The sequence below is a fragment of the Eschrichtius robustus genome, chromosome 6 (assembly GCF_028021215.1).
Source record: "Eschrichtius robustus isolate mEscRob2 chromosome 6, mEscRob2.pri, whole genome shotgun sequence".
NCBI classification, from domain to species: Eukaryota; Metazoa; Chordata; class Mammalia; order Artiodactyla; family Eschrichtiidae; genus Eschrichtius; species Eschrichtius robustus.
The window spans coordinates 16361892-16386518 of record NC_090829.1 but is presented as its reverse complement, the minus strand read 5'-3'; the positions used below and the strand labels follow the sequence as shown (position 1 = coordinate 16386518).

The 24627-nt window shown below is 57.3% G+C and overlaps 1 protein-coding gene across 3 annotated transcripts; it reads left to right on the top strand.

Annotated features, from left to right (window-relative positions):
* The first annotated feature begins 5221 nt into the window (after window positions 1–5221).
* Window positions 5222–22900, top strand: AMOTL2 (angiomotin like 2). Of its 3 annotated transcripts, none has more exons than XM_068545943.1 (10): window positions 5222–5402; window positions 7997–8791; window positions 11524–11821; window positions 12860–13004; window positions 13370–13462; window positions 17176–17471; window positions 18282–18589; window positions 19371–19588; window positions 20158–20334; window positions 21087–22900. In XM_068545943.1, the coding sequence occupies exons 2-10, from the start codon at window positions 8058–8060 to the stop codon at window positions 21143–21145; spliced, it is 2328 nt and encodes a 775-aa protein (XP_068402044.1). In that variant the 5' UTR covers window positions 5222–5402; window positions 7997–8057; the 3' UTR covers window positions 21146–22900. The 3 variants fall into 3 exon arrangements, with proteins under 3 accessions (XP_068402044.1, XP_068402043.1, XP_068402042.1); XM_068545942.1 differs by having other exon boundaries at window positions 20155–20334; XM_068545941.1 differs by lacking the exon at window positions 5222–5402 and adding an exon at window positions 5991–6084 and having other exon boundaries at window positions 20155–20334.
* The last annotated feature ends 1727 nt before the right edge of the window (window positions 22901–24627 follow it).

Genomic DNA, 24627 nt, shown 5'->3' with positions numbered 1-24627 from the left:
CAACTTGAGGAGCACCTCCTAGTGGAAGCCTGCCTGACTCCCTCCCTGTGCCTCCAGAACTTTCCGTTCTGCAGTGTACTGGCCTCTTTCTCTCCCGTGCCCAGTGATCCATGACCTCCACAAAGATGCAGACCCCCCTTCAATTCAGAGGGCCTGGCTTAGAGCAGATGCTCAGGAAATATTTGTTGAATGAATACATGAAATAGAAGACAGAAGAGATGCACGGAAGGGTGAATGGGTGAGTAAATGAAAGGTATTTTCCCAATGTCAATGATATAAGATTGTTTGTTTTAAAGATGGTATCTCCTTAAAGAACAAGGGAAAGCCCAGGAGAGGTTGAAATGGGAGGAAAGCTCTGAAACACAACTGGAGACATTAGTCCATTCTTGGAGGGACCTGGGAAATACGTGTCCCTGGAATGAAACCTTGTCCCGAACATCCCTGCTGGCCGGCTCTGGGACCCCAGGTCCACCTCGGGAGCCCTGGGCAGAGCTGTCCCCAGCAGCCAGGGATGCGTCTCACTAGGGGGCACTCTTCCATCACACTGGCCCTGCCCAAGCAGACACAGAAACCTGCCCCAGGCTCTTTTCTACAAGGAACCCTGCAAACCCTGGGGCCTCCTCACATTCCCTGCGGCCTCTGGCCAAGAGCAGAGGCTCTTTCCAAGCAGCAGTGAGCATCCACCAAATCCGTACCCACTCAGAACAAAGTAGCTTTGCAGAAAAGACCGGTGTCTGGGGTTACGTTGATATATCAAAACGATCTTCCCTCCTTTACTGCCTCAAATATGCCAGTTCTGAGATCTCCTTCCCCATCACCTTCCCCAGCCTGAGGGCTGCTCAGATAAGAATAAATTGAAAAGTGGACTCCTGCAGTTTACCCGTTTATTCACAATATCCACCGGACACACCTGTCTGCAGGGCTGGGCCAGTGGAAATTCTGGGCAGTTATAGACCCCAGAGCAGGGAGGGGAAATGGGAGCAGTGTTCAGAGATCCTGCCCCAGGGGGACTTCACTGCCCACAGGAATCATCCCAGCCTTGGGCCTGCAGAAGCATCAGAAGCCAAGGGGCATGGATGGAGGCCAGGGGCTTGAGGGGTGTGTGCAGTTTGGAAAGTTAGGGCTCCTTCATTTTTTAGGATAACATCCTCTTACCTCAACCACTGTGGGGCCTAATTTCCAAAATGCTCCAACTCCGGAGGAATTAATCCCCCAAAAGACATAGACCCTGTGAAGCAGCCAGTGCCTGATGGAGATTCGGGTCTGATGCCTGGAATAGAAGGAGGGGTGGTGGTGGAAGGAGAGACTTACGGGGAAACCTGGGGTCGGGGAGGACCGAGAAGGGGGCAGAAAGTGTGTCACGGGGACTTGCAAAAGGACAAAGAGAAGAAGGCCCCCAGCTTGACTCTTGGAAGTGGAGATGGGAACTTCCATCCCAACGTCCAGGCTCTTCCTGAGAATTTGCTCCCTGCTCCAGATTCTGGTGGGCATCCTGTGTCCCATAACCTGTCAAAGGAAGTGCCCAGGGGAGGCTGGAAGGGAGGATTTCACAACTAGCAGAGTCTTCCTTTGATGCTGCCCCCTGGGCCCTGGAGCCCCTCCTTCGCCAATCAACCACTTGGGAAGTAAGGGGACCATTCCCTTCCCAGCTCCATGGGGGACCCAGGCTGCTAGAGTCTAGCTTAGAACTCACCTTTATTTTTCCTGTTGGGTGCAGTGGGGAACAGTGGCAGGGTCAGACTGAGAGGCCATGTCACAGGCACAGATCCAGGCTGGAGCCCAGGCCCAGGCTAAGCGGGGATGAGGGTGTGAGTGCCTGGATCCCTTGCTAAGCCATGTACGTGCCTATGAGGCAGCCACACCCCTGGGAGCTGCACTCTCCTGAGCAAAGGCATCAAGCCTGGCTTACTCTGAGAACTGGGTCACCACTGCATCTTTCCTGGGCAGGATTCCAGGTCCAGCCAGCCACACTCTCACCTGGGAAGAATCATTACCTGCAGGGAGAGGGGGCTAAGGGAGAGGGAGGCAGTGTGGACAGAGACGGACAAAGCTGGGAAGTAGAAAGCACTGGCTTACTAGGCGAGTCTCTCTTCCCCTGCTGTGTGTGTGTGTGTGTTAGCCGGCTGGCCAGCCCAGCACCCACCTGTGCACACCTGCCTCCGGCACGTCTGAGCTGTGATGACCCTCTTACCCAACCACCCTGCAGAGCCAGGAAGGTTCCACTGAGGCCCCTGGCCCTGCCCTGCCCTGCCCTGCCTGGGAGGCCCTGCCCTCCATCCTTGCAGAGAGAAGGGAGAAAGAAGAACAATGTGTGTAAATTTCCCATCCAGTTTTCAGGATCTCTCTCCCTCTTCTGTCTCGGGAACACAGAGGTACACAGTCAGGGGGTCCCTTTTAGGGCTGCAGCAGGCCTGCCCAATCCAAGATGTACCTCCTGACTCCAGCCATCTTGAGCCGGCCCCTTTCTGCAACTATCTCAAGGATGTTTGACCAGCATTTTATCCAGTGTCGCCACAAATGCCCCTGAAACACAGAACTGTACCATGCGACCTTTTCCCTGATTTTGCAACCAGAGTGCACATGCCCACACCCACTCTCACACTTCCACCAAGTGTTTCCAAGAAGAATGCTGTCCACAGGGTAAGAGGCCACCTGGGTACCTCTTCTCTGTTTCTTTTTATTTCTAAAATTCCTACCTATTGTATCTAGTCGGGACAGCGGCATCTTGGCCATAGCTCCTCTTGGTGAGGTGGTCCTTGGATGACCAAGTATCCCCTAACTTGGCATAAAGGACTTATTTTCTCATTTGTCTTAGCCGATCACTTCAGGAATACCTTGAAGATATTGCAGGTTCAATTCCAGACCACCGCAATAAAGTGAATATTGCAATAAAGCAAGTCACACAAATTTTTTGGTTTCCCAGTGCATATAAAAATTATGTTTCCTGTATACTGCAGTCTATTACGTGTGCAATAGCATTATGTCTAAAATAACAATGTACGTACCTTAATTAAAAAATACTCTATTGCTCATCATCTGAGTTTTCAGCAAGTCATAATCTTTGTGCAATAGTAACATCAAAAATCACACATTTCCATAACAAATATAATAAAAATGAAAAAAAAATTGAAATATTGCTAGAATTACCAAAATGTGACACAGAGACAGAAAGTGCGCAAATGCGGCTGGAAAAATGGTGCTGATTGACTTGCTCAATGAAAGGTTACCACAAACCTTCAATCTGTGAAAAATGCAGTATCTGTGAAGTGCAGTAAAGCATAGCACACTGAAACGAGGTACTCCTGTGTTTGAAACACAATATTTGGCTTCCAAGTAAATCACACACACATACACACATTTTTGGGGAGGGTTTTATTAAAAATTAACAATGTCCCTGGCTAGTAAACAGCTCTTTGAACTTACCAAGTTTTCTTGTCCCTGTCCCTTCCAGTGAATCTCGCAATTGCAAACTCCACCGTGAGGGGAGGTGGAGAGGACCCAGCCAGGGATGGAAGTCAGCCCTCATTCTCAGGATGGACAGGGGCCTGGGCCTCACACATGGAGGTGTTGAGAGGCCCAGTGTGGTGAGGGCCCAGGAGGATCTGTCAGAGCAGGCTTTCAGAAAGGGAGGTTTCCACCGGCACAGATGGACCAGCCTAGTGCAAAGGCTGCGGAGGAAGGGTGCCAGGGGCAGAGGACAGAATTCCATCCAGAGGAGGAGCAGTAGAAGTGGACACAAGGGAGGGCTTCTGGCTGGCAGGGTTGTGGAGGGAAATGAAGAAACCAGAACAGGGGCTTTCCTGGTGGCGCAGTGGTTGAGAATCTGCCTGCCAATGCAGGGCACACGGGTTCGAGCCCTGGTCTGGGAAGATCCCACATGCCGCGGAGCAAGTGGGCCCGTGAGCCACAACTGCTGAGCCTGCGCGTCTGGAGCCTGTGCTCTGCAACGGGAGAGGCCGCGACAGTGAGAGGCCCGAGCACCGCGATGAAGAGTGGCCCCCACTCGCCGCAACTGGAGAAAGCCCTCGCACAGAAACGAAGACCCAACACAGCCAAAAATAAAATAAATAATAAATAAATTAAAAAGAAAAAAAAGATATAGCAGCATTTGGAAGTCCCCCTAAAAACAAACTGTGGATTGTGTGTGTATGTGTGTGTATGTGTGTGTGTGTGTGTGTGTGTGTGACTTCCTATTTAAAAAAAAAAAAAGAAACCAGAACAGAGAGAGGGCAGTTGAAGAGAGGAGGGCCCCCAGGGTCTTCCCTGTCCACCTAGGGAACCCGGATTCTGGTGGCTGTGGAAAAGTTCTGGGAATGAGAACCTGCAGCCCGCTGGTTACCTGGCTTCATCACTTCCTCTCTGTGTGACCCTGGGCAAGCTAATTAACCTCTCTGAGCCTTGGTTTCCTCATTTGTAAAACACGGGTGATAACAGAAATCCCTGGGAGGGTAACTGGAAGGGCTGGATGGGACGACCAGGCGCAAGCACACCGTGCGCTTTCCGTAAAGGGCTCCTCCTCACTACCGTCTTTGGGAAGAACTGGACAAAGCGCCTGGCGGCGGGTGATTCAGCTAGTTAAGTGGATCAAATTCACCAGGTTTTTCAACCCAGATTCACACTTCCTGTAGAGACAGATCCGAAAAGAGCTGGTGAAGGTGTTTGTAAACAAGAAAAGTGCAGTTCGAAAGTTGCCGCCAGCGACAACCAGCGAGGCTTAGTGCTGGAAGCAAGAGTCATCTCTTCGCCGGGGGCAAGGTTCAAGCCGGGCAGATAGGGACATCTTTGCAGTCCTCCCTCCCTGTACACAACACACACACACACACACACACACACACCCCAAGCCCCCTCACCCCCAACCACGTCCCGAAGCAACACCCAGAGTCCCTCGGGGGCATGCGATGTATAGCCCTCTGTGTCGTCCGGCCGATGGAGCTGGAGGAGAGAGGAAGGCAGGGACGTGGTTGGAGGCGGTAAGGGGCCAAGTTGGACTCTGTCCCCAGCAGCTCCGAAGGCAGAGCAGGGGGTGCGGGCCGGGGAGGGTCGCCGCGAGTCCAGGAGGCCGGGGCCTCCGGGTCCTCAGCGCCGCCTCCCCGGAGGAAGGCGGGGGCGGGGAGGAGGGGGCGGGAGGAGGCGGAGAACGGAGGAGGGCGGAGGAGGGCGGAGGAGGGCGGCGCGCTGCGAGGTTATTTGTGGTTCGCTTTGATCCCGAGGGGGAACCTGAAACTCTCACATTCCTGGCATAGCTGCCGCCTCCGGCGCTGGCAGACCCTGGGGCTGCGTGCTGGGGCCCAAGCGGCCAGAGCGTCGGCGCCACGGCCGAGAGCACACCTCCGCTGCCGCGCTGAGCCGAGCCGGGCCGGGTCGTCGGGTCTGACCGCGCCGAGCACCCGCGGGCCGCTGCGGTAAGGAAGGCTGCTCCGCGCTTTGGGGAGCGCGCGGGGCCGCAGAGACTCTCTCCAGCCGAAGCCCGAGCCCCGCCGCAGCCCGGCCTTTTCCGGGAGCGGGAGCGGGAGCGGAGCGGACCCAGCGTCCTCCAAGGCACAGCGCGCCTTTCCCGGCAGCCACGAAGCAGGGCAAGGGCCGCTCCGCCCGGGGGTGTCTCGCGGGTCGCCCGGAGTCTCTCGAAAGCGCGCGGGTCCGCTGGGGCTGGAGGAGGGGGCAGCCTCTGGGGAGAGCGTAGTGGGTGTTTGGGGTCGCGGGTCGGGAAGAGGGGATGCCAGGGGATGCGGATCTGGGCGGAAGGCGCCGCTTGGAGCTCAATTTGCAGCGCCCTGGGTACTGATTTGGTTAGGTAGGGGTTACAGGTGTCTTTGCCCCGCAACTAGCCCAAGAATTCCTCTTTGTCTTCCTTGGAAAATCCTCTCTTGAGCCACGGTCTGGCTCTCACTTAGAAAGAATGCAGCTTGCCGTCCAGCCCGCTGACGTCAGCGCTGGAGCATTTGGAAAACAAAGAGGGCTCGGGAGGAAGGGAGGGAGGCGGCTCCACGACGCTTAAAGATCTCTCCGGACCACGGGCTACCGTCGTCCACCCCGCTCCCGGCGCAGCGGCGGCCACCGGGTGCTCGTAGTCAGCCAGGAGTCCGGGTAGGGCGGGATGGGGTGCGGTCTGACTTAGAGACCCTCGCTTTGGTTCCTTAGGCGAGCGTGAGCCCAGGCAAAGGCCGCAGTTGCGTGCTTGCTTAGAAGAGGGTGTTTCAGAGACCCGGGCGCGCTAGTGCAGCAGGGGTGCACGACCCGGGTCGCGGGCGCAGATTTTAGTAACGGCTCAGCTGAAAGGATGTGCATCCGAGGGGCTTGACCGGGACAAACGCGAGATGAGAGGCGCGGGAGGTGTTCCCTGCACCCAGGCACACTGTTGGTGGGGAGAGGGCCTGGAATCTGTTCGGAAAGCTGCATTCTCCGGTCCTCCTCGGCTGCAGTCAGCCCAGACAGTGATTAACTTAGGAGTGCCCCGTGGATGAAACGCTAGGGAGAATTGATTCCGGTTTGTTTTGCCTCGGGTAGCTCTAGAGTCTTGCATCTCCCCTCCTTGTGTGTTTGGGGCGGGGGGAATGAGGGGGTGCCAGGAAGGATGAATACTGAGTACCCTCCAGACGCATCTCCCTCTCCCCGGTTCTGGGCAGCTGGGAGGAGGGAGTGGAATGGCTGCTCTGCCAGTCGGCCAAGCCCTAACTGGAGCAGGGCACTGGGGCTAGTTTTGGGGCAGAGGAGGGGCTGCGTTCCTCCCACTGTCCTCCTCCCGTGCACACAGGACCTCCGGAGGTGTGGGTTTTGTTTGGTCTTCACTGAATCCCAGTTTGGAGGTCTGTGGTAGAGGAGGCTGTGGAAAGGAAGCTGGGTGAGGTGGGCAGCCTGCCAGGCCATGAGCCACTGGGAGCCCAGGCTCAGAAGGGAACACCTTCCGCAGGAGATATTATCTCCCTGCAGTTCAGGCTCAGAGCCCCCAGCCCCAGGTCCCTGCAGCCAAGAGCCTCCGCGCTCGCTCCCTTACTTCTTCAGTCAGCTCAAGTGGTGTTACTGGCTCAAGTGGTGTTACCGATGTCAAGATGCTGAGGGCCCATCATCCCCTGCGTGCCTAGAGGGCCATCAGGGCACTTCCAAGGAGCAAGTGTGTGTGTAGCTGGGGGTGGTATTCATAAAATCTAAGACATCGTGCCACCCTTTCTTTTTTCCTGGAGCACGTGTGCACTTACTGTCAGCACACAGGCTACGTGACTGGCCCACAAAACTTGATGGGTGGCACCTTTTTGCCTCGTCTCACAAAACCATTGTCCTATTATAGTCTCTCTTCTTTCATCCCTTATTCACCAATCCAGATGCATTTTTTCCTTCTTCCTGTTCACCTTGCAGAGTGACTGCCAAGGTCATCCCATGACAGGGAGGGCTCAGCAGAGTAAAGGGTGGTGAGTTAGCTGTGCCAAGGCCGGCGCTCAGGCATGCTTCATCCTAGAGGGTCCTGGGGGCTGTTTGCCTAGGGCTTCTACCAGGCTGGACTCATTCTTTATCACCTGCCAATAAACTGGGGCCCTGTCCACCCCCGGACTGGAAGGCTCAGTGGTTAGAGCTGAGTTAGGCCTGCCCTAGAGTCTCTCATCAGGCTCTTTGATGGGAAGCTGACTGCAGGAGGCCAAGGTTCCTTGTGTCTAGGTTACTGGTGTTTTTCTCTAGGCACAGTAAGTCTCCATGAATATGATTATAATGGCAGTCCTTTGCCAGGGATTTACGGTGCACCAGGAGCTCAACAGCCATTGCCTGTTTTAATTCGCAACTCCGTGAGGCTAGCATTATTCTTTCCATATTTCCGATGGAGAAACTGAGGCTCAGAAGTTAAGTGACTTGCCTTAATCAGTAGGTGGCAGCATTGGCAGTTGAACCCAGGCTTGTGTGCCCCTCCATAGCCTTGCTCTTTACCATTATGCCTTTGACCAGACAGTAATGGAAAGTCCCCCCCTTTCCCATGTGCTCCCACTGAGTGGTCTTCGTTCTCTCCTCCCAGGTGCTCTGGCGCCAGGTGCCGCTGGCCTTTGTCCAGGCGGTTGTGTGCAAGCCCAGGAAGCATGAGGACACTGGAAGACTCCTCGGGTACGGTCCTGCACCGCCTCATCCAGGAGCAGCTGCGCTATGGCAACCTGACCGAGACCCGCACGCTGCTGGCCATCCAGCAGCAGGCCCTACGGGGTGGGGCTGGGGCTGGGGGCACAGGGAGCCCCCAGGCCCCCCTGGAGATCGTGGCCCCCGAGGACAGTCAGGTGCTGCAGCAGGCCACAAGGCAGGAGCCCCAGGGCCAGGAGCACCAGGGCACCGAGACCCACCTGGCAGAGAACAGCCTCTACCGGCTGTGCCCACAGCCCGGCAAGGGCGAGGAGCTGCCCACCTATGAGGAGGCCAAAGCCCACTCACAGTACTATGCAGCCCAGCAGGCGGGGCCCCGGCCACATATGGGGGACCGGGATCCCCACGGGGCCCCAGGTGGCAGTCGGAGGCAGGATGAGGCCCTGCGTGAGCTGAGGCACGGGCACGTGCGCTCCCTGAGCGAGCGGCTCCTGCAGCTGTCCCTGGAGAGGAACGGGGCCCGTACCCCCAGCCACATGAGCGCCTCCCACAGCTTCCCCCAGCTGGCCCGCAACCAGCAGGGACCCCCGCCCAGGGGCGCCCCTGCCGAGGGCCCGGAGCCCCGCGGACCTCCACCTCAGTACCCACACATCGTGCTAGCTCATGAGACCACCTCCGCTGTCACCGACCCGCGGTACCGCACCCGTGGCAGCCCGCACTTCCAGCATGCGGAAGTAAGGTAACTGCCCACCTCGGTCTTCAAGCTCTTGGCTTCCGGCATAGTTCTCCCAGGGTGAAGAGCCTCCAGAAGCCTGGCGAGCTCCAGAGGAAGGCCGGTGATAGCCTCTCCCTCCCAAGATGGGAGCTAATGCTGGAAGGAAAGAGGGATTTAGCCAGGGTCACATGAGAACTTAGCGGCATCCCTTGCTTTAATTTGGAGGTGGACACCTTGTCTAATTGGCTGTAGCAGTTGTGAGTAACTAGGGTTCTCAGAGGCTGTGAATTACAGCAGGGGGTTAAAGGTTGGGTTTCAGAAAGAACTTGCAAAGACCAGGGTTGGGAATCATTGCCAGACTGTTTCCAAGTTAAGTGGGAAGAAGGTGGGACCTCCTTCTCTGGAGGTTTCTAAGAACAAGTGGACATGTTTGCTTTCTGTGATTACTGGGAGGCATTCCTAACTGTAGGCAGGAAGAAAGGACCAGATGGCCTCCTTAGGGACCTCTCCCCGCTCCTACCGGGGCGGGAGCTGCCCTGTCCCTACCATTCATTTCCTTTCATGTTTTTCTGTGTGGTCCATGTGGCTGGAGCCTGGAGTGGGAGAGGATTCTTGGTCCAGGTGAGCCCCTTTCTGTGGAGGCTCCGGAGAGGCTGCTGGGGGCGCTTAGTGTTTGATTCTCAGTGTGAAGGGAAGCCTTTAGAGGCTGTGATTTGGCTTACCTTTTTAAAAAGGTTCCTCTGCTGCATGTAGAGAATGGATTCTAGGGCTAGAATGGAAGCAGGGATGCCCGGGAGGGGCAGGAAGCCCAGATAGTTTGCAGAAATAGGGTTCCTAGACATGAGGCTCTCGCTTGGCCCCGCACCTTCTCCTGAGAAGCTGACACATGCCCTTTTCACACGCCCTGCATCTTCCCCACACAGGGGTCCAGGAAGCCCCACCAGAGGAGCCTGAAGGTTTGCAGACTCCCTCTTCCTCTGATGGCCCAAGGTCCAAGTCTGGTTCTCTTCATGCCTGCTGAGTCCTCATTTAGTCACCCACTTTCCCAGTGTGTGCCCTTTCCCGGGAAAGATGCCTTTCTTAGCTCTCGAGAAATGAGTGACGTGATGGCTTGGAATGAAGGCACCAGAGGATGGAGGCTGTGGGTTTTCGCCCCCCTCCACCTCCCAGGCCCCCCTACCTTATCTCCTTTCTCAGGGCTCCGTCCTGGGAGAGTTTCGGAAGCTGAGTCGCAGTTTCTTCTCTTGGACCAGCCTTATTGAGCCCTGTCAGGAAAAGATAATATCGTGGAAAGGAAGTAGACTGTTTGCAGGAGAACAAAAAACGAGGGGGGGTGGGGAGGGGCGGACAAGGGGAAGGGAGAGCAAGTGTGAAGGAAAGGAGGCTCTATTCTTTCTTGGAGCCAAGTCATCCCCAAAGAATGCCATTTGTGTCTGCCTGGCCCAGGGCAGGGGGAGCAAGTTCAAGAAGCACCCCCAAGATGCCACATTTAGCAGCACAGGGAGAGTTTGCACATTCCAGTGGGGACCCTCAGCTCTCACTGGAAGCTCTACCTTGGGCAGTAAGAGAAATACATCTGCCAGCCTCTGCTTTGGCTGATCCGATGAGGCTTGCTTTCTGGGAACTGGGGGCAGGGACTGTTCTTATAGCCTAGGGTCATAAGAAGGGCAGGGGAGCCGGAGTCTGGAGGGGGAAGGATGAAGGGGAGGGATGAGGGGAAGGGCAGGCATGGGTGCGGAGGTGATGGACTCATGTGGGGCTTCCGGGACTTGGGAAAGCTCCTGGTGAAACTGAGGCCATCAGCTCTCTTACACTTAGAGCCACAAGGCCCCAGAAAAGCTCTGTGACCCCCCCCATGCCTCTTGCCCTTTGCTCCTTCCCTTGACATGGGGCCCTGAGGCTGACGTTACACCAGTAGAACATTGTCCCTAAACTCAGGCTATTGTCATAGTCCTGAGGCAACCACTACGCCCCAGAAAATCCAGTGTTTGGGTCACATTTACTCTTTGAGCAGAGAGTAAGCCTCGGTCTTCACTAGGAGAGACGGAGGATGGGCCGTCATTGTGGGAACGCCCACTGCAGGCCCAGCACTCTGCCAGGCACATGTGGCCCTCACAAACCCCCTTGAGGCTGAGAACCTCATCTTCATGACTGAGCAGAGTGCTGCCGCACTGTGGGCTTAAACACTGGAGCCGGAGTTTGAATGCCTATTTTGTCAGACTCTGGAGCCCAGACTCTTCCCCTGACATCTGTCTCGCCGCTCTAACCTTAGCCGCAGTCTTCTAAAAATGTTTCTTCAAGGGGTGACGGGACCCAAAATAGGAGGGAGAAGAAGTGAGTGTGAGCGTAGGGCCTGACACCAGGGGCCGGAACAGACACCAAGTGGCCCAGGGGCCTGGAAGTTTGTGTGTTCAGTCATGATGGATGTGACCTCCAGACTCAAAAAGAGCCTTCTATTGATGAGAAGGGTCAAGAGTGCATTTTTCAAGATCTCTTATTTAAGCTCGGGTTGCTAGGACTGCTCAGGCTGATCCCCAAGGCCTCGGCCACAGTGAGGCTGGGCATGAAATAAGCGTGCTCATGTTAATCCCCTCCAGCCCTGCTCCCCTGGCCCTTGAAGGTGTTGGGGACGCCATGTGGAAAGGCCTTCCCCACCAGTCGCTGCCTCACGCTGTGGGGAGGCTGTCTGCCCAAGAGGGCTGGGGCGACTCGGGGTGGCTTCTCGGTCTCTGAGCACCTACTCTTCTGTTCCCCAGGATCCTGCAGGCCCAGGTGCCCCCCGTGTTCCTCCAGCAGCGGCAGCAGTACCAGTACCTGCAGCAGCCCCAGGAGCACCCCCCGCCCCCATCCCCGGCTCCCCTCAGCCAGGGCCCGCTAGGCCCCCTCAGCCTACCCGGGGTGGAGGCCCCAGCAAGCACCCAGGCCTCCTCAGGCAGTGCCCACCTGGCCCAGATGGAGACTGTGCTGAGGGAGAATGCCAGGCTGCAGAGGGACAACGAGAGGCTGAAGAGGGAGCTGGAGAGCTCGGCGGAGAAGGCCGGCCGCATCGAGAAGGTAGGCCCTGCTGGGGCCTCGGAGGGGCAGGGGGAAGAAGGGACCCCGACGGGGCTGGCCTGGCTGGGCTTCTCAGCCGTCCCTCAGCCCCCACCCCCATCCCTCGTGCACCCTCCCTGGCTGACTCCAGACAGCTGGGGAGCCGCCGGCACAGCAGGCCTGGAGCTTGAGCAGTTGCTGCCCAATGGTGATTAGAAAGAGCCCATTCACGGCTCCCTCACACTCGCGCCCTTCCCCTGCACACACCCCCTCCCGTGGACACCTCCCACAGAGAGCCCTTTGTATCCCCCACACAACAGCAAGTCTGTTCCAGGCTAGCCCTGGCCACAGAGGAAGCCCCTCCTCTTGGAAAAAACGAGCGACTTATTGGAATCACAGGCCAGCGAGGAGCACGTGCGGAACCTGCCAGCCGCCAAGTGGGAGGGGCAGCCAGGGCCAGGCTGGCCCTCTGTGGTGGATGGCAATGGCTACAGAAGCAAATCCTCCAAGCAGAGGCGGCTCAGGCTGGGGTCTGGCGCTCCCTTCTTAGTGAAGGGTTACCAGCTGTGCGCTCGGCCTTAGCAGGTGGCCTCAGGCCTCCCGAGGCCGTCCCGTGGTGTCCAAGATAAGTCCACCCTCCAGACCATGGTTGGAGTCTGAGTGCCCACTCCTGGCCCATTGTGCTCAGATTTCTCAGTAGAAGCCAGACAAAAGGAAGATGCTTCTTTCTGGACAGTGGGCCCCAGAAAGCTGCGCTTAATCACGCTGCAGGCAGCCACTTCCAGAGAACCTGGCCTTGGGTTTGCTCAGGACCTTGGGACAGTTGAAGGGACCCTAGCTTGCCTGTTCCAGCAGTCTGGTCCACCTCTAGAGGCTACAGGCTGCAGCCCGTCCCACCAGAACTAGGTGGATTTTTTTGCTGTGGCTTTTGATCCTCTCCTCTCTCACCCTTTCTGATGGAGAATAGCAGATCAGCCGGGGTCTGTGGAGGGGACCTTGATGCCACTCCCTCCCTGGGAGCTCTCCCCTTCCTTCAGCTCTGCTGTCTGCCTCTTGCAGCTGGAGAGCGAAATCCAGCGGCTCTCTGAGGCCCACGAGAGCCTGACGAGGGCCTCTTCCAAGCGGGAGGCCCTGGAGAAGACTATGCGGAACAAGATGGACAGTGAGATGAGGCGGCTGCAGGACTTCAACCGGGATCTGAGAGGTGAGGACAGCTCACCCAGGTGGAGGGGGGGGAGTGCCTGCGGACGGCTTGATCCCTCTGTTCTAGGGAATAATTCAGAATCTCTGTCCTCTGCGATAATAGTATAAATCAACTCAAAGGGGACTAGGCTGAGACTCCTTGGGGGCCACCTTGATAGAGAGATGCTTGTCTCTGTGTTCTAGACCTTAGGGCCCCTCATGGAGCTCCCACCCATGTGGCCCAGGATGACCTGGGGCTTCCCTATGAGCCCACCCCCAACTTGGAGAATGCAGCCCGACAGATAGGACCGAGGGGACACCCCAGCAGGCAGCTTCACCTGTATTCAAACATTTTTCCTTAAAACCTCTTTTCTTTATTTGAAACAGAGAGATTGGAATCTGCAAACCGGCGCCTGGCAAGCAAGACGCAGGAAGCGCAGGCAGGCAGTCCGGACATGGTGGCCAAGTTGCTGGCTCAAAGTGAGTAGGGGTCCCACTCAGGAGCCTGGCCAGAGGGGTGGCCAGGACAGCCCCTCTGGACAGGGAGGATCGGCCTCCTCTATCAAAGCAGTGCTTGGAGCTTGGGTTTACTGAATGCCTCCTATGCACCCAGCAGTGGACTAGACCTGGGGGAGGGGTAGTTTCTGAAGAGGAACAAGATCTGGTTCTCTGTGTATTGGGGAAATCAGTGGATCCAGAGGGATAGCTGGGGAGCTGTGGTTTGCTGAGCTGTGGTGCTGACCATCGGTTCCGTGTCCTTCAGAAGCATGGGGGAGGCCAGAGAGCCTTGGAGACAGGTGGGATGAGAGAGAAGGAAGAGTCTGAGTCTCCCGGGGGTGCCCAGTGGGGATGCGGGAAGCTGGGGAGCATGGTGAGGCTGGGCCATAACAGGTGGAGGCGCCAGCCAAAAATGGAGCGTAACCAACAGGGCAGCCCAAAGAAGGGGCTCAGGAGGATCCCCTAAAGAGGGTGGTCAGAGAACAGATGAGTTCATTGTTGACTCATCCATTCAGTCACTCATTTGTTCACTAGCACAGCTGTGCTGAGCCCCTGGCTAGCGTGGAGCAGAGCAGGAACAGGTCAGGAAGGTGCCAGGGCAGGGAGGTCAAGAGAGGCGGTGAGCTTGAGGGAAGGAGCAGGGTCTTCCCACCCCGGATTCCAGGGAACAAGGGTGGCCTGGCCCCGGAGGCGAGATGAGGAGAGGTCCGCAGCAGCCTGAGAGAGGGGCTCTGTGGGGTAGCAGGGTGGGGAGCAGGAGACAGGTGAAGAAGCAGCAGGATAGCTCAAGTGGAGGTGCGAGCAGGGAGTCTGGGGGAAGGGGGAGGACAAAGGGAGCCCCGAGCTCAGCAGTAGGAAGAAGCTGCAGCAGTCAGAAGAGACAGAGAGGCAGTTATTTATTAAACTCCTCCTGTATGCTCTTACTATGTGCTGTAGTGGTGTTAGGGTGTTTGCAAAGGAGTGGAGTGGGGGCAGCTGGTGTCTGGGCGAGGGGTGGCTTCGAGGAAGGAGGAACCCATCAGAAAGCCTACTGTGCTGAAGCTGGATACTTAGGGCGTGTCCAGAAGTGGAGGGGCAGCTTGAGGGCTGAGCTGTGCTGCCAGCACCTCCCTCCTCAAGGAGGGCTCGGCCCGGAGCCCAGCATTGAAGGGCTGGGGGTTGGGGGTGGGCAGGGGGCAGGCGGGGCTGTACTGGCGGGAGGCGATGACTTAGGGTCTCAGGGAGGGAGGTGGTGGAGGTGAGGGAGAGGGGGGAGGGGACGGCCCCGGGGGTCCCGTTGGGAGTCCGGAGAGGGCGGGTTTCTGGAAGGGGGCAGAATGGGGCGCCCTGTAGTAGAGGGCCGACTTTGGGGGCCGGGCTCTGCCAAAGAAAGGAAGTCACCGGCGGGTTTCTGGGAGCGGGCAGGGGAGGGGCGAGGGGGGAGGCCGGCCTGGAGGCGTTTCCGCTCCCCGGGGAGCGAGCGCCAGGCTGTTCTTGGCTCCGGGCTGGAGCCATTAATCTGGCAGCGGCGGGTGACCTGGATGCCAGGCATTCCTGAGCCCGGGCTGTTCCGCTGCGCCCCGCCCCGCCGCCGCCGCCGCCGCTCCCTCCCGCGCCCCGCCCGCCCGCACTGCGGGAGGAGGGAGGACACTGGGACAAAGGGACTGGGACGTGCCGGTGGGGCCTCGCTTTCCCAGGGGGAAAGGCCTCCTGCTCCCTCCACTGCTCGCTCGCCCTTGGCCCCTCGCCCTGTCTCCCGGATTCGCGGCCACCCCGGCCTGGGAGCCCCCCCACCCCCCCCCCACCCCCGCCCCGGCCCTCTGCCCGCCAGACAGGCCCAGGGTTTTATCCTGGTGGCTGGGGATGGCCAAGGGCTCAGGCTTCCCTGCCCCTGCCAGGGCCTTAGAGGTGTGGGAGGTGGCAGGAAGCTTCTGGAAGCCAAAGGCTGGGTCCTGGGGATCCTCCCCAAGGGCTGATGGAAGCCAAGCAGCCCTTCCTTGCTCCCAATAGCCATGGGGAAACCAGAATTCTCAGGGAAGATGCCTCTGGTTGATCTCACCTTTTTTCTGGAGTCAGTCAACACTAGTAGGGAAGTGTGGCCACTGTCACCAGTGCCATCTGCTTTTCCTACTAGGCAAGCCGTACAGACCTCCAGCTCAGGTCAGGCCCTGTCCTCCCTGGGGAGCTGGCCTTGAGTCCTGAGGCCTGGTCCTCCCAGCCCTGTCCCCCTTGGGCAGTTTCTTCCCACTGAGCCTCAGATTCTGAGGCTGTAAGATGGGGCCATCATAAGACTGGGATGAGATGCAGGCCTCCTGCAAACTCTGTAAGCTGTTGGGCTCTGTGAAGCCTCCCAGGACGGGGTCACTGTCTCCAGGTCCAAAGTCCCAGTCAGCACTCCTGCCTGCCCCCTCCAATCCACTCAGGTGTCAGGCCAGCTTGGGATGAAAGGCTCAATTTCAGTGTTACTGAGCTCTGCCATCTTTTCCCTCCACCCCAAAGAATGAGGCCAGCCTGGACCCAGCCTTCAGAAATCCAGAGTGAACCAGAGCTGACCTGGGTCAGTCGCCTGTGTCCTCCCTCTCTGCCCCAGGGCCCTGAGTAAATGAATCCTCCCTTCTGCCTGCCAGGTCCCAAGCCTTCACTGTTCTATTCCAGAGCCTGTACTGTCCTATACGATAGGTACAAAGATTAAAGATGGCCCAAAGATTTAAATTAATTAAAATTAAATAAAATGAAAAATTCGGCTCCTCCCTCGCACTGGCCACGTTTCCAGTGCTCAGTAGCCCCACATGCCTAGTGGCTGCTGCATTGGTTGGCACGGTGTAGGACAAGAGTCCATCACAACAGAGAATTCCACCGTGCTATATCATAGTGCTGGCCTAGAGAGTGCCTTTGAGTCCATCAGGCGGGCCCCAGAGCCTGTCCCCCTCTGCCCTCCAGCAAGGCGGGCAGCCCACACGCTCTGCGGGTAGGGGCGCCCGGGTCCACAGAATGAGCCCTGGAGCCCACTTCGGGAGCCCTCTAGGTGCGAGGGCCTCGCACCACAGCCGAGCAGCCTGGTCCTTCAGAGGCAGGCTGACTTGGGTCCCCATCCTGGCAGCACCATTCACCTCCTATGTTTCCTCCCCTTTAAGTTGAGGAGTCACAAATCCTGCCTCAAGGGACTGTTACTGGAGGCTTCGGTGGAATAAGGTGTGTAAGTGCCTGGCTCCTGGGGCAGCACACGGTGGTCTCTTCCCCTTTCCTTCATTCTTCCACTTGAATGATGACCATGCGACAGTCCACCTGAGCCTCTGTTTTCTCATCTGCAAATGGGCGTCACGGTTCCTACCGGTCCAGTCTCTAGTGTCTCCGTGAGGCTCGAGGGAAACTGTGAATGTGTTTTGGAAACGGTGACACCTGGCGCAAGTGGGCAGTGTTTGGGGCTGTCTCCTGGCAAGGCCATGTCCCAGCGGAGGAGCAGTGAGTGTAACCCAGTGATTACTGCAAGGGCCCCGGCCTGGCGCTGTCATTTACTCATGACTTAACCTGAGCCTCAGTTTCCTGGCCCATGCAGTGGGGTTAATACGGGTACCTAACTCGTAGGTTGTGGAGAGGACAAGATGCAGTCATGCAGGTGCAGTGGTCAGCACAGAGCCCAGTACGTGGGGGGTGCTCAGTGGGGCCGGCTAGGTGGCTGCCGTCACTGACCAGGCCCCCTCCCTCTGTCCCTGCAGGCTATGAGCAGCAGCAGGAGCAGGAGAAGCTGGAGCGGGAGATGGCTCTGCTGCGCGGGGCCATCGAGGACCAGCGGCGGCGGGCCGAGCTGCTGGAGCAGGCGCTGAGCAATGCACAGGGCCGGGCGGCACGAGCCGAGGAGGAGCTGCGGAAGAAGCAGGCCTACGTGGAGAAGGTGGAGCGGCTGCAGCAGGCCCTGGGGCAGCTGCAGGCTGCCTGCGAGAAGCGTGAGCAGCTGGAGCTACGGCTGCGGACGCGCCTGGAGCAGGAACTCAAGGCCCTGCGTGCGCAGCAGGTGAGCTGGGAAGGCCCGCGGAGGTGGCAGAACTGGAGCAACATTAGAGGAGGCCAGCTCTGAAGCCCCCGGGAGCCCCTGCTGAGATCCAGGCCGAGCCCCCTTGGAAAGCCAGGGTGATCTGTGCCAGCCTTGCTGAAGGCCCCTCCCAGCCACCAGCCTTAGCAGAGGCTTTGCCACGGGGCCGTGGGCCGACCTCGGGGACTCAAGACTTGGGCCTCTGTCCTCAGCAGAAGCACGGGTTGGCACACTTGGTCTCTAGAGAAAGTCACTCAGGAGCACTGATGGAGGAGACTAGCTACCTCTTGTGTGCCTCCTCAGGATCATGGGGGAAGATAGTCGCCCAGATCCTGAGTCTTCATCCTCACTTTGGGCTGTGTGAATAGCTCTTGTGTTTACAGACCAGATAGGGTTCTGTGTCCACTCCCAACCTTACCCTTCCCACAGAAGGAAGGGTGACCAGACCCTGAGATAGGGTGACCAGACCTCCTGAATTGCCCAGTTCTGTCCTAGTTTACACTGGTTGTCCCAGTGTCATTAAGTAGCACCCCTTTCCCAGTTTGGAAGATAATTTATGTGGTCACTATGCAAAGGCAGACCTGATCTTCTCACACCCTTGGCCACAGGATTTGGGGCGGGGGTGTGGGGACCCGCGCCTCCCCTTTGTCTCTGGGTGGAAGCGGGCTGTGAAGAGTGTACGGGGAGGCTGACCAAGCGCAAGGCTCAGTGAGAGTCCTCGTGTGGAGGCGAGGACCTGTGGCCGACACGCCCCAGCTGCCGCCCCTGACCACGGTGCTCCTCTCTCTGCAGAGACAGGCAGGCACCCCCGGTGGTGGCAGTAGCAGTGGTGGGTCCCCGGAGCTCAGTGCCCTGCGGCTGTCGGAGCAGTTACGGGAGAAGGAGGAGCAGGTCCTGGCACTGGAGGCCGACATGACCAAGTGGGAGCAGAAGTATTTGGAGGAACGTGCCATGAGGCAGTTTGCCATGGATGCGGCCGCCACGGCTGCCGCCCAGCGCGACACCACTCTCATCCGGCACTCCCCACAGCCCTCGCCCAGCAGCAGCTTCAACGAGGGCCTGCTCACCGGCGGCCACAGGCATCAGGAGATGGAAAGCAGGTTGGGCATCACAGGCCAGGCACCTGGGTGGGGGTAGTGGGGTGGCGACGTCAAGTCCCTGCCCCGTCCTTAATCCGTGATAAACACCCCTCGCCCCACCTGGCCTAACAATCCCTCCTACTTCTGAGCTGACCCCCGTGCTTTTGGCATAGCTGGCATCATACACGTATTCTTTCCCAGAAGTACCAACCAAGTCCTTGGTCTGCCCAGGAGACCCCACTGGTGGATGCCATCCAAGGCTCTGGGCCTCTATCCCCTCCCCCTCCCCCATGTAAATCAGAGAGTAAGACTTCGCTACTGAGTCCACACCACGTACCACCCCCGGAAGGAATGTGGTCGAGGCCCCTGGCCTGGGGGTAGCTAGTATTTTCTCTCCAAAAACAATCTCAGAGGCCCCACAAGATTTCCATTTGACCTATACCTGGCTCAAAAGCACAAGCACGTTGACTGAGCCCATTAGGTCAACAGCCCTGGGGGTGGTCCTCCAGGACGGGGGTTGTACCATTGCTGTCATCGGATAAACCCAGAACCTGCCCCTTGATGACCTGCCTTTGCTGGTGTGAGAAGGGCCTAGCACTTCACGCACGGGCAGTTTTCAGAGCATCCAGTTCCAGAGCTGTGATGGCATTTCTGAAGGCCCCCTCCTGGCCCCTGCTGCAAGGCCCGGAGAGCCCAGCCTGGCTGTAGGGAAGGCTTTCCCTCCAACCTCTACAAGGCGGGAAGGATGCGGGCTGTTGGATCTGTAGGTCTGAAGATGTAAGCATGGCCTCTCACCCCTCAGGTTAAAGGTGCTCCACGCCCAGATCCTGGAGAAGGATGCGGTGATCAAGGTCCTTCAGCAGCGCTCCAGGAAAGACCCTGGCAAGGCCACCCAGGGCTCCCTGAGGCCCGCCAAGTCTGTGCCATCTATCTTCGTGGCTGCAGCAGCAGGGGCCCAGGGCTGGCACGGGCTCTCCTCCAGCGAGCGGCAGGTGGATGCCCCTGCCCGGCTGGCTCCAGGTGAGAGGAGGCGGGTAAGCGGCAGAGGCAGAGGCTAGGGTGTTCTCAGGCCTTTCCTCTCGGAACTGAGGCTCAGAGGAGCCAGGGCGTCCCAGCCCCTCACCCAGGGAAGCTGGCTTATACTCTGGCTCCAGCGATCCTCCAGCCCACAGCTGTCCCCCTGGTGTGAAGGGGCAGGCTGTGGCCCCCATCTCTGGAAATGCCACCACCCTGGCCCCAGCCGCTTACCATCTAAGTGAAAATAGAGCTCCCTGTACAGATGTACCTTCTGGCCCAGCCCTTCCACTCCCCCTTCTAAGCAGATGCCACAGAAATCCGAGAGTCCCTACTGGTTTTAAGATTTAATCTACAGCCCTTTAAGAAAGGCTCCTCTACTCGAAGTTTTTGGAACCCAATTCAACCTGATAGTTATTCCCATTTGGAAACAGGAGCGTTTAGTTGTAATCGAAGTTCTTGCAAATCAAGGGCAATTCGCATCCCGAATAGGTACAGTTAAGTAGGGGTGTTCTTCCTGGGGGCTCCATCTTATGGACAAGGCAATAACTGTGAACCTCCTGCCTTTCCAGCAGACAGGGCCCCGGCGGAGGAGCCAGTGGCCGAGGCTCCCCTAGCTGCCCACGCCAAACACGGGAGCAGGGATGGGAGCACCCAGACTGACGGCCCCCCAGACAGCGCCGCCACCTGCCTGGGCCTGGAGCCCGACGGCCTTCTGGGGTGCAGCAGTGGCCAGAGGACAGCCTTGCTGGGTAAGTCCCCTTTCCCCCCCACCCCCCGACTTCTCTGCGGGGCTGAGGGCATGTTGGGGTGTGAATTGGGGCCCCTGACCCTTTATTCCCGGACCCAGCCCCACTCGTTGCCCACACTCCACAGGGAGCCCTGCACAGGGACGGGTGAGCAGGGTGTGAGGCCCACCACAGTACATGTGAGAGCTGGTTGGATGCATGAATAGGGGAACTGAAAACCCTGATTACAGACAGATCCACCTGGGAGGCTCTTTATCTTCTCTTTGGAAGTCTTCTTTTATTGCCAGTCTAAATATCTAAGATAATGGAGCTTGGTGAGGTACCCTTCCACTCAAGTTAGAAGACTTTGTTTAAAAAGAATCCGGGAAGGAGAAATTTGAGACGATGCCATTACTGTGTTTGCTCCCTTTCACATTAGCCTTTGCATATTTGCCTGTGCCTCACCATCTCAGAAAACCGCAGGCATGAAAAGAATGCGGCAGCCTCCCTCCCTTGGGGCTCTCCACCCTCCCTCCGAGCCCTCCAACCAGTTCCAAGTTATAAACAACTGCGTCTTCCACTCTGGAGGCTGGTGGTCTGGACAGAGAGCTGAGAGGGAGCAGAGCTTTGTGCTTAGGTTGGCCAAGTTATGGCGACCTGGGCAGCTGAGTTGGGAAAAGTTGGTGAAGATAGATCCTATCTTTCAAACGTGGTAGGATTTAAAAGAGCAGTGTGGTAACGCTCGTTGGCATGTGCCTGTGTTCTTATCTCTCCAGATTCTGTTGCTACATCCAGAGTCCAGGACTTGTCGGACATGGTGGAGATACTGATCTGAAGGAGGTGGTGCCTTGGGGACTCCGAACCACTCCCTGCTCTCCTCTGCCCTCTGCCAAGTGGCCATTCCAGCAGCCCCTCCAGCGGCTGCTTCACCCTCCCCCAGCCCAGCACTCATTCCCATTGACCATCTGGTCCCAGGAGCTGAGGAAGGATGCTGCAGAGGAGAGGGGAGCTGTGAGCACCCGGCCCCCAGAAGACTCTGCTCCTCAGCCCCGCATTCCTCCTGGGCCCATGTGGAATGAGGACTGGACCTTAACCTGCTTTGCAGCCCAAGGCCTGCTGCCGGGGTAGCAACTGAAAGCTCAGGAGGGAGTAGCCCCTTCTGCACCCCCAGTGGACACTCGGGCAGAGAGGGACAGGATATGTTGGTTTGGGGGCTGGTTTCCAAGGCTGGCTGCCCGTGGACACCAGGTGGGCTGGTTTCATAGCCAGGCCTGGCTCAGTGTGGCCCCTCCAGCCTCGTCTTCTCAGCTCCTCACTGCCGCCTTGGGCTCACCCAGCCTTGCATCTTGTGGGGCCCGTCGAGGCCACAGCCTCACCCCTTCGCTTGCAGAGGACTGGGGTGTGCTGTGCGGCTTGTATATAATTCCCTTCCTTGTGGAACAGAAAGCTGAAGCGGGCTGCTTCAGATCTGCCCCCTCGTTCTGTGCGCCCGTCCCTGCCGTCACGGTTCCGCCCAGTTATCTCCCCTCCTCAAGTCCTTGGCCCGTGATCCAGTTGATCCACGGGATATTGGCTGTCTTTTTCTCCATCTTGAACCCTGTTTGAAATGCCCACGGAACACCCCCCCCCACCCCGCCCCCCATCACCAGCCTCTTGAAATGGCTCCACAGCTCCTGTCCTTGGGACATCCTGTCAGTTTGGTTATGAGCCCTGAGCCAGGTGAAGTGAGCCACCACACAGGTCTGCTGTGGTGGGGCTCCCAGCACCAGTTCTCCCAAAGGAAACCGGAGAGATGGCCTTGTTCTCATCAGGGCATTTGTCCACCCACCCTGGAGGGATTGGGAGAGGGAGCTGTGCTGGTGAAAATTAGTCCATGAGACGTGACTCAGATAGTCCTCTGAATGGAGCCCCCGTCACAGCATGGCGCCGTGAGGCTGGCTCCTCGAGCCACCTGTGCCCAGCACCCTGAAGCAGGGCCAGCGCTTGAGAACTGGAGTGAAGCATCCAATGGCAGCCTGCCAGTGGCCGTGACTTTGACTTCTGGTCTTAAAGAGTCCCCCAGCTCAGCCCCAGGAGCGATTGGTGGGTTTTAGCAGTTTGTCTTGACTGTTTTTAGTTCTCCTTGAATCTTTGGTTTGTTTTTTTTTTCCTTTACCGTTTTTAGGTTTTATATGTGTTATTTTATTCCCATGGTTCCTCAAGTTTCCTTTTTAAACATTTGCATTTGCTGGACAATTGCATATTTTTTTAAATCCCCCTACCCCTCTTGAAAGCTGAAAAATGCATTTGGTTCATATGCATTGTTTACAAAGAAAAAAGAAAAAAGAGAAAAAAAGGCAAAAAAATATTGTGGAAGAAAAAACACAACTTAATATATTTTGGATTAATATTTGGTATTTCTTTTAAAGTATTTTTTTGTGCTGTGAACATTTTCTGCCAAAGACCATGATGTGTGTCTGTATGTTTAAGTTATCGTAAATATTTAAAATGTAAACATGGCTGTTTTGTTATGCCACCCTGTACCAGGATTGCTGCTGCATTCCACTGGGTATAACAGTATTTTAATAAAAAAAAAAAAATTTAATTAAAAGCGGTGTCTTTGCACAGGTGAGAGACTGCACTGAGAAGGAGAGGAGAGGGGGTAGGAACTTTGGGGGGGCCACCCATGTCATAGTCCCCAACCACCTTCAGCACTGAGCTGGACCCCTACTCGTCCATCCCGTGCTCCTGTGCGCCTTGGTTCTTAAACACTGACCAGAGCACGTCCATAAACCACCAGCTCAGGGTGACTGCCATTTCTCATACAAGAGGAGTGAAGGCTGGTTTCTGATTGTGGGAAACCTTTGGGCAAGGCAGGTCCCTCCTTATCTGCAAGGCTAGGAGGCTACACAGTGTAATTTCTTCTAGGACCCACAAGTCCTGGGAATTTGTGAGACTGCATTAAGGACAAGGTTGGAATGAGGATGTGGTTGGCTTTCCCCAGAGGACATTTCTCGCAGTCCGGGAGAGTCTGGCAGAAGGGCAGCCTCCCCAGGTAACTTTGTCCTAACTGGCTTTGTTTGCCCACACGCTGTGGTGACTCCACAGTAGGAAGGGGTGTCCAAAGGTGGCTTTACCCTTCCCTCCCCCTGCCCAGCATGGAGTCCTTGTCTGGGACCATCCAGGAGACAGGGAGCCGTGCTGCTTGGAGCCCTGCAGAGGGTCTTCATGTGTGCGGCAGGATCTTGGGCTCTGCCTCCCTCCCTGGCTGTGGCCTCAGCACTCCTGCCCAAGCTCCAGGAAAGCATATCACTGCAATCCACAAAAGAGAAAACCATCTCAATCTCAGGGGTCCTTGTATCAGAAACAAAGCCCCTGCTGCCATGAGCCAGTCAGCACACTGAGGTTCTCCATCAGGAACCATCAGCCTCATCGGGCTGTCAGTCAGAGGCCAACCACCAGGCAGAGGGCAGCCAGACAGGCCCGTGATGGGAACGGTCACCTCCATGGCAGTGAGCGAAGTATTTTCAGGGCTGGTGTAGGGACTCAGCAGCCATGTTGATGAGTATCCGAGCAGGATCCTAGAGATCAGCTTCTTGAGCCGGCCGACCTGCCCGCAAGAGATGGAGCCAAACAGGTGGAGGAACTGGGAACATCCAAGGACCTTCTAGCAACTTTGCAATAGCGATGGGCCCCAGATTCCCCGGCCAGCACAATGCACCCCGTGGCCACGCCTCCACCCCAGCCCCTCCAGGCCACCTCCCACCACGCAGGCAGCATCGATGCCCATGTTACCAGGCCCCAGATTGTGATTTGCTGTGTGGACTGTGGCTAGGTTGCCCTCCTCAGATGCAGGCCTGGTCCTCGGAGGTGGCCCGAACAGTGGAGCTGCTGCTCCCATCTGCTTCCCTCGGCCACGCCAGCACACAGAGACATTCGCTAAGATGTGGTGTCCAGACAAAACGGCAGCGCCTGTGGCAGGGCACTCCAAAGAAGAGCCTGGCCACGAGGTTCCTGTTCACCTCCACCTGCCCCCAAAAGAGCCCTGAGGGCAGCTCGGACCCGGTGCGATAAGGCCTGACGAGGGCACCAACCCACCCCCAGGACCTGGGCCGGGGGCTTGCAAAGCATCTGTGCCTTTTGCAGGAGCCAGTCCATGAAGAGTCACTTTAATATTTCCTTGGCACAGACCAGGGGGTAGAAGAAACCAGTGTGCCCAACACACACACGTGCATGTGTATTTGTGTATGCGTATGTGCACGTGTGTGCCTGAGTGTGTCCCACAGAGAAAGACTGGAGGGGCACCGATATCTTCTGGCTGGTGTCCTTGCCGGGTCA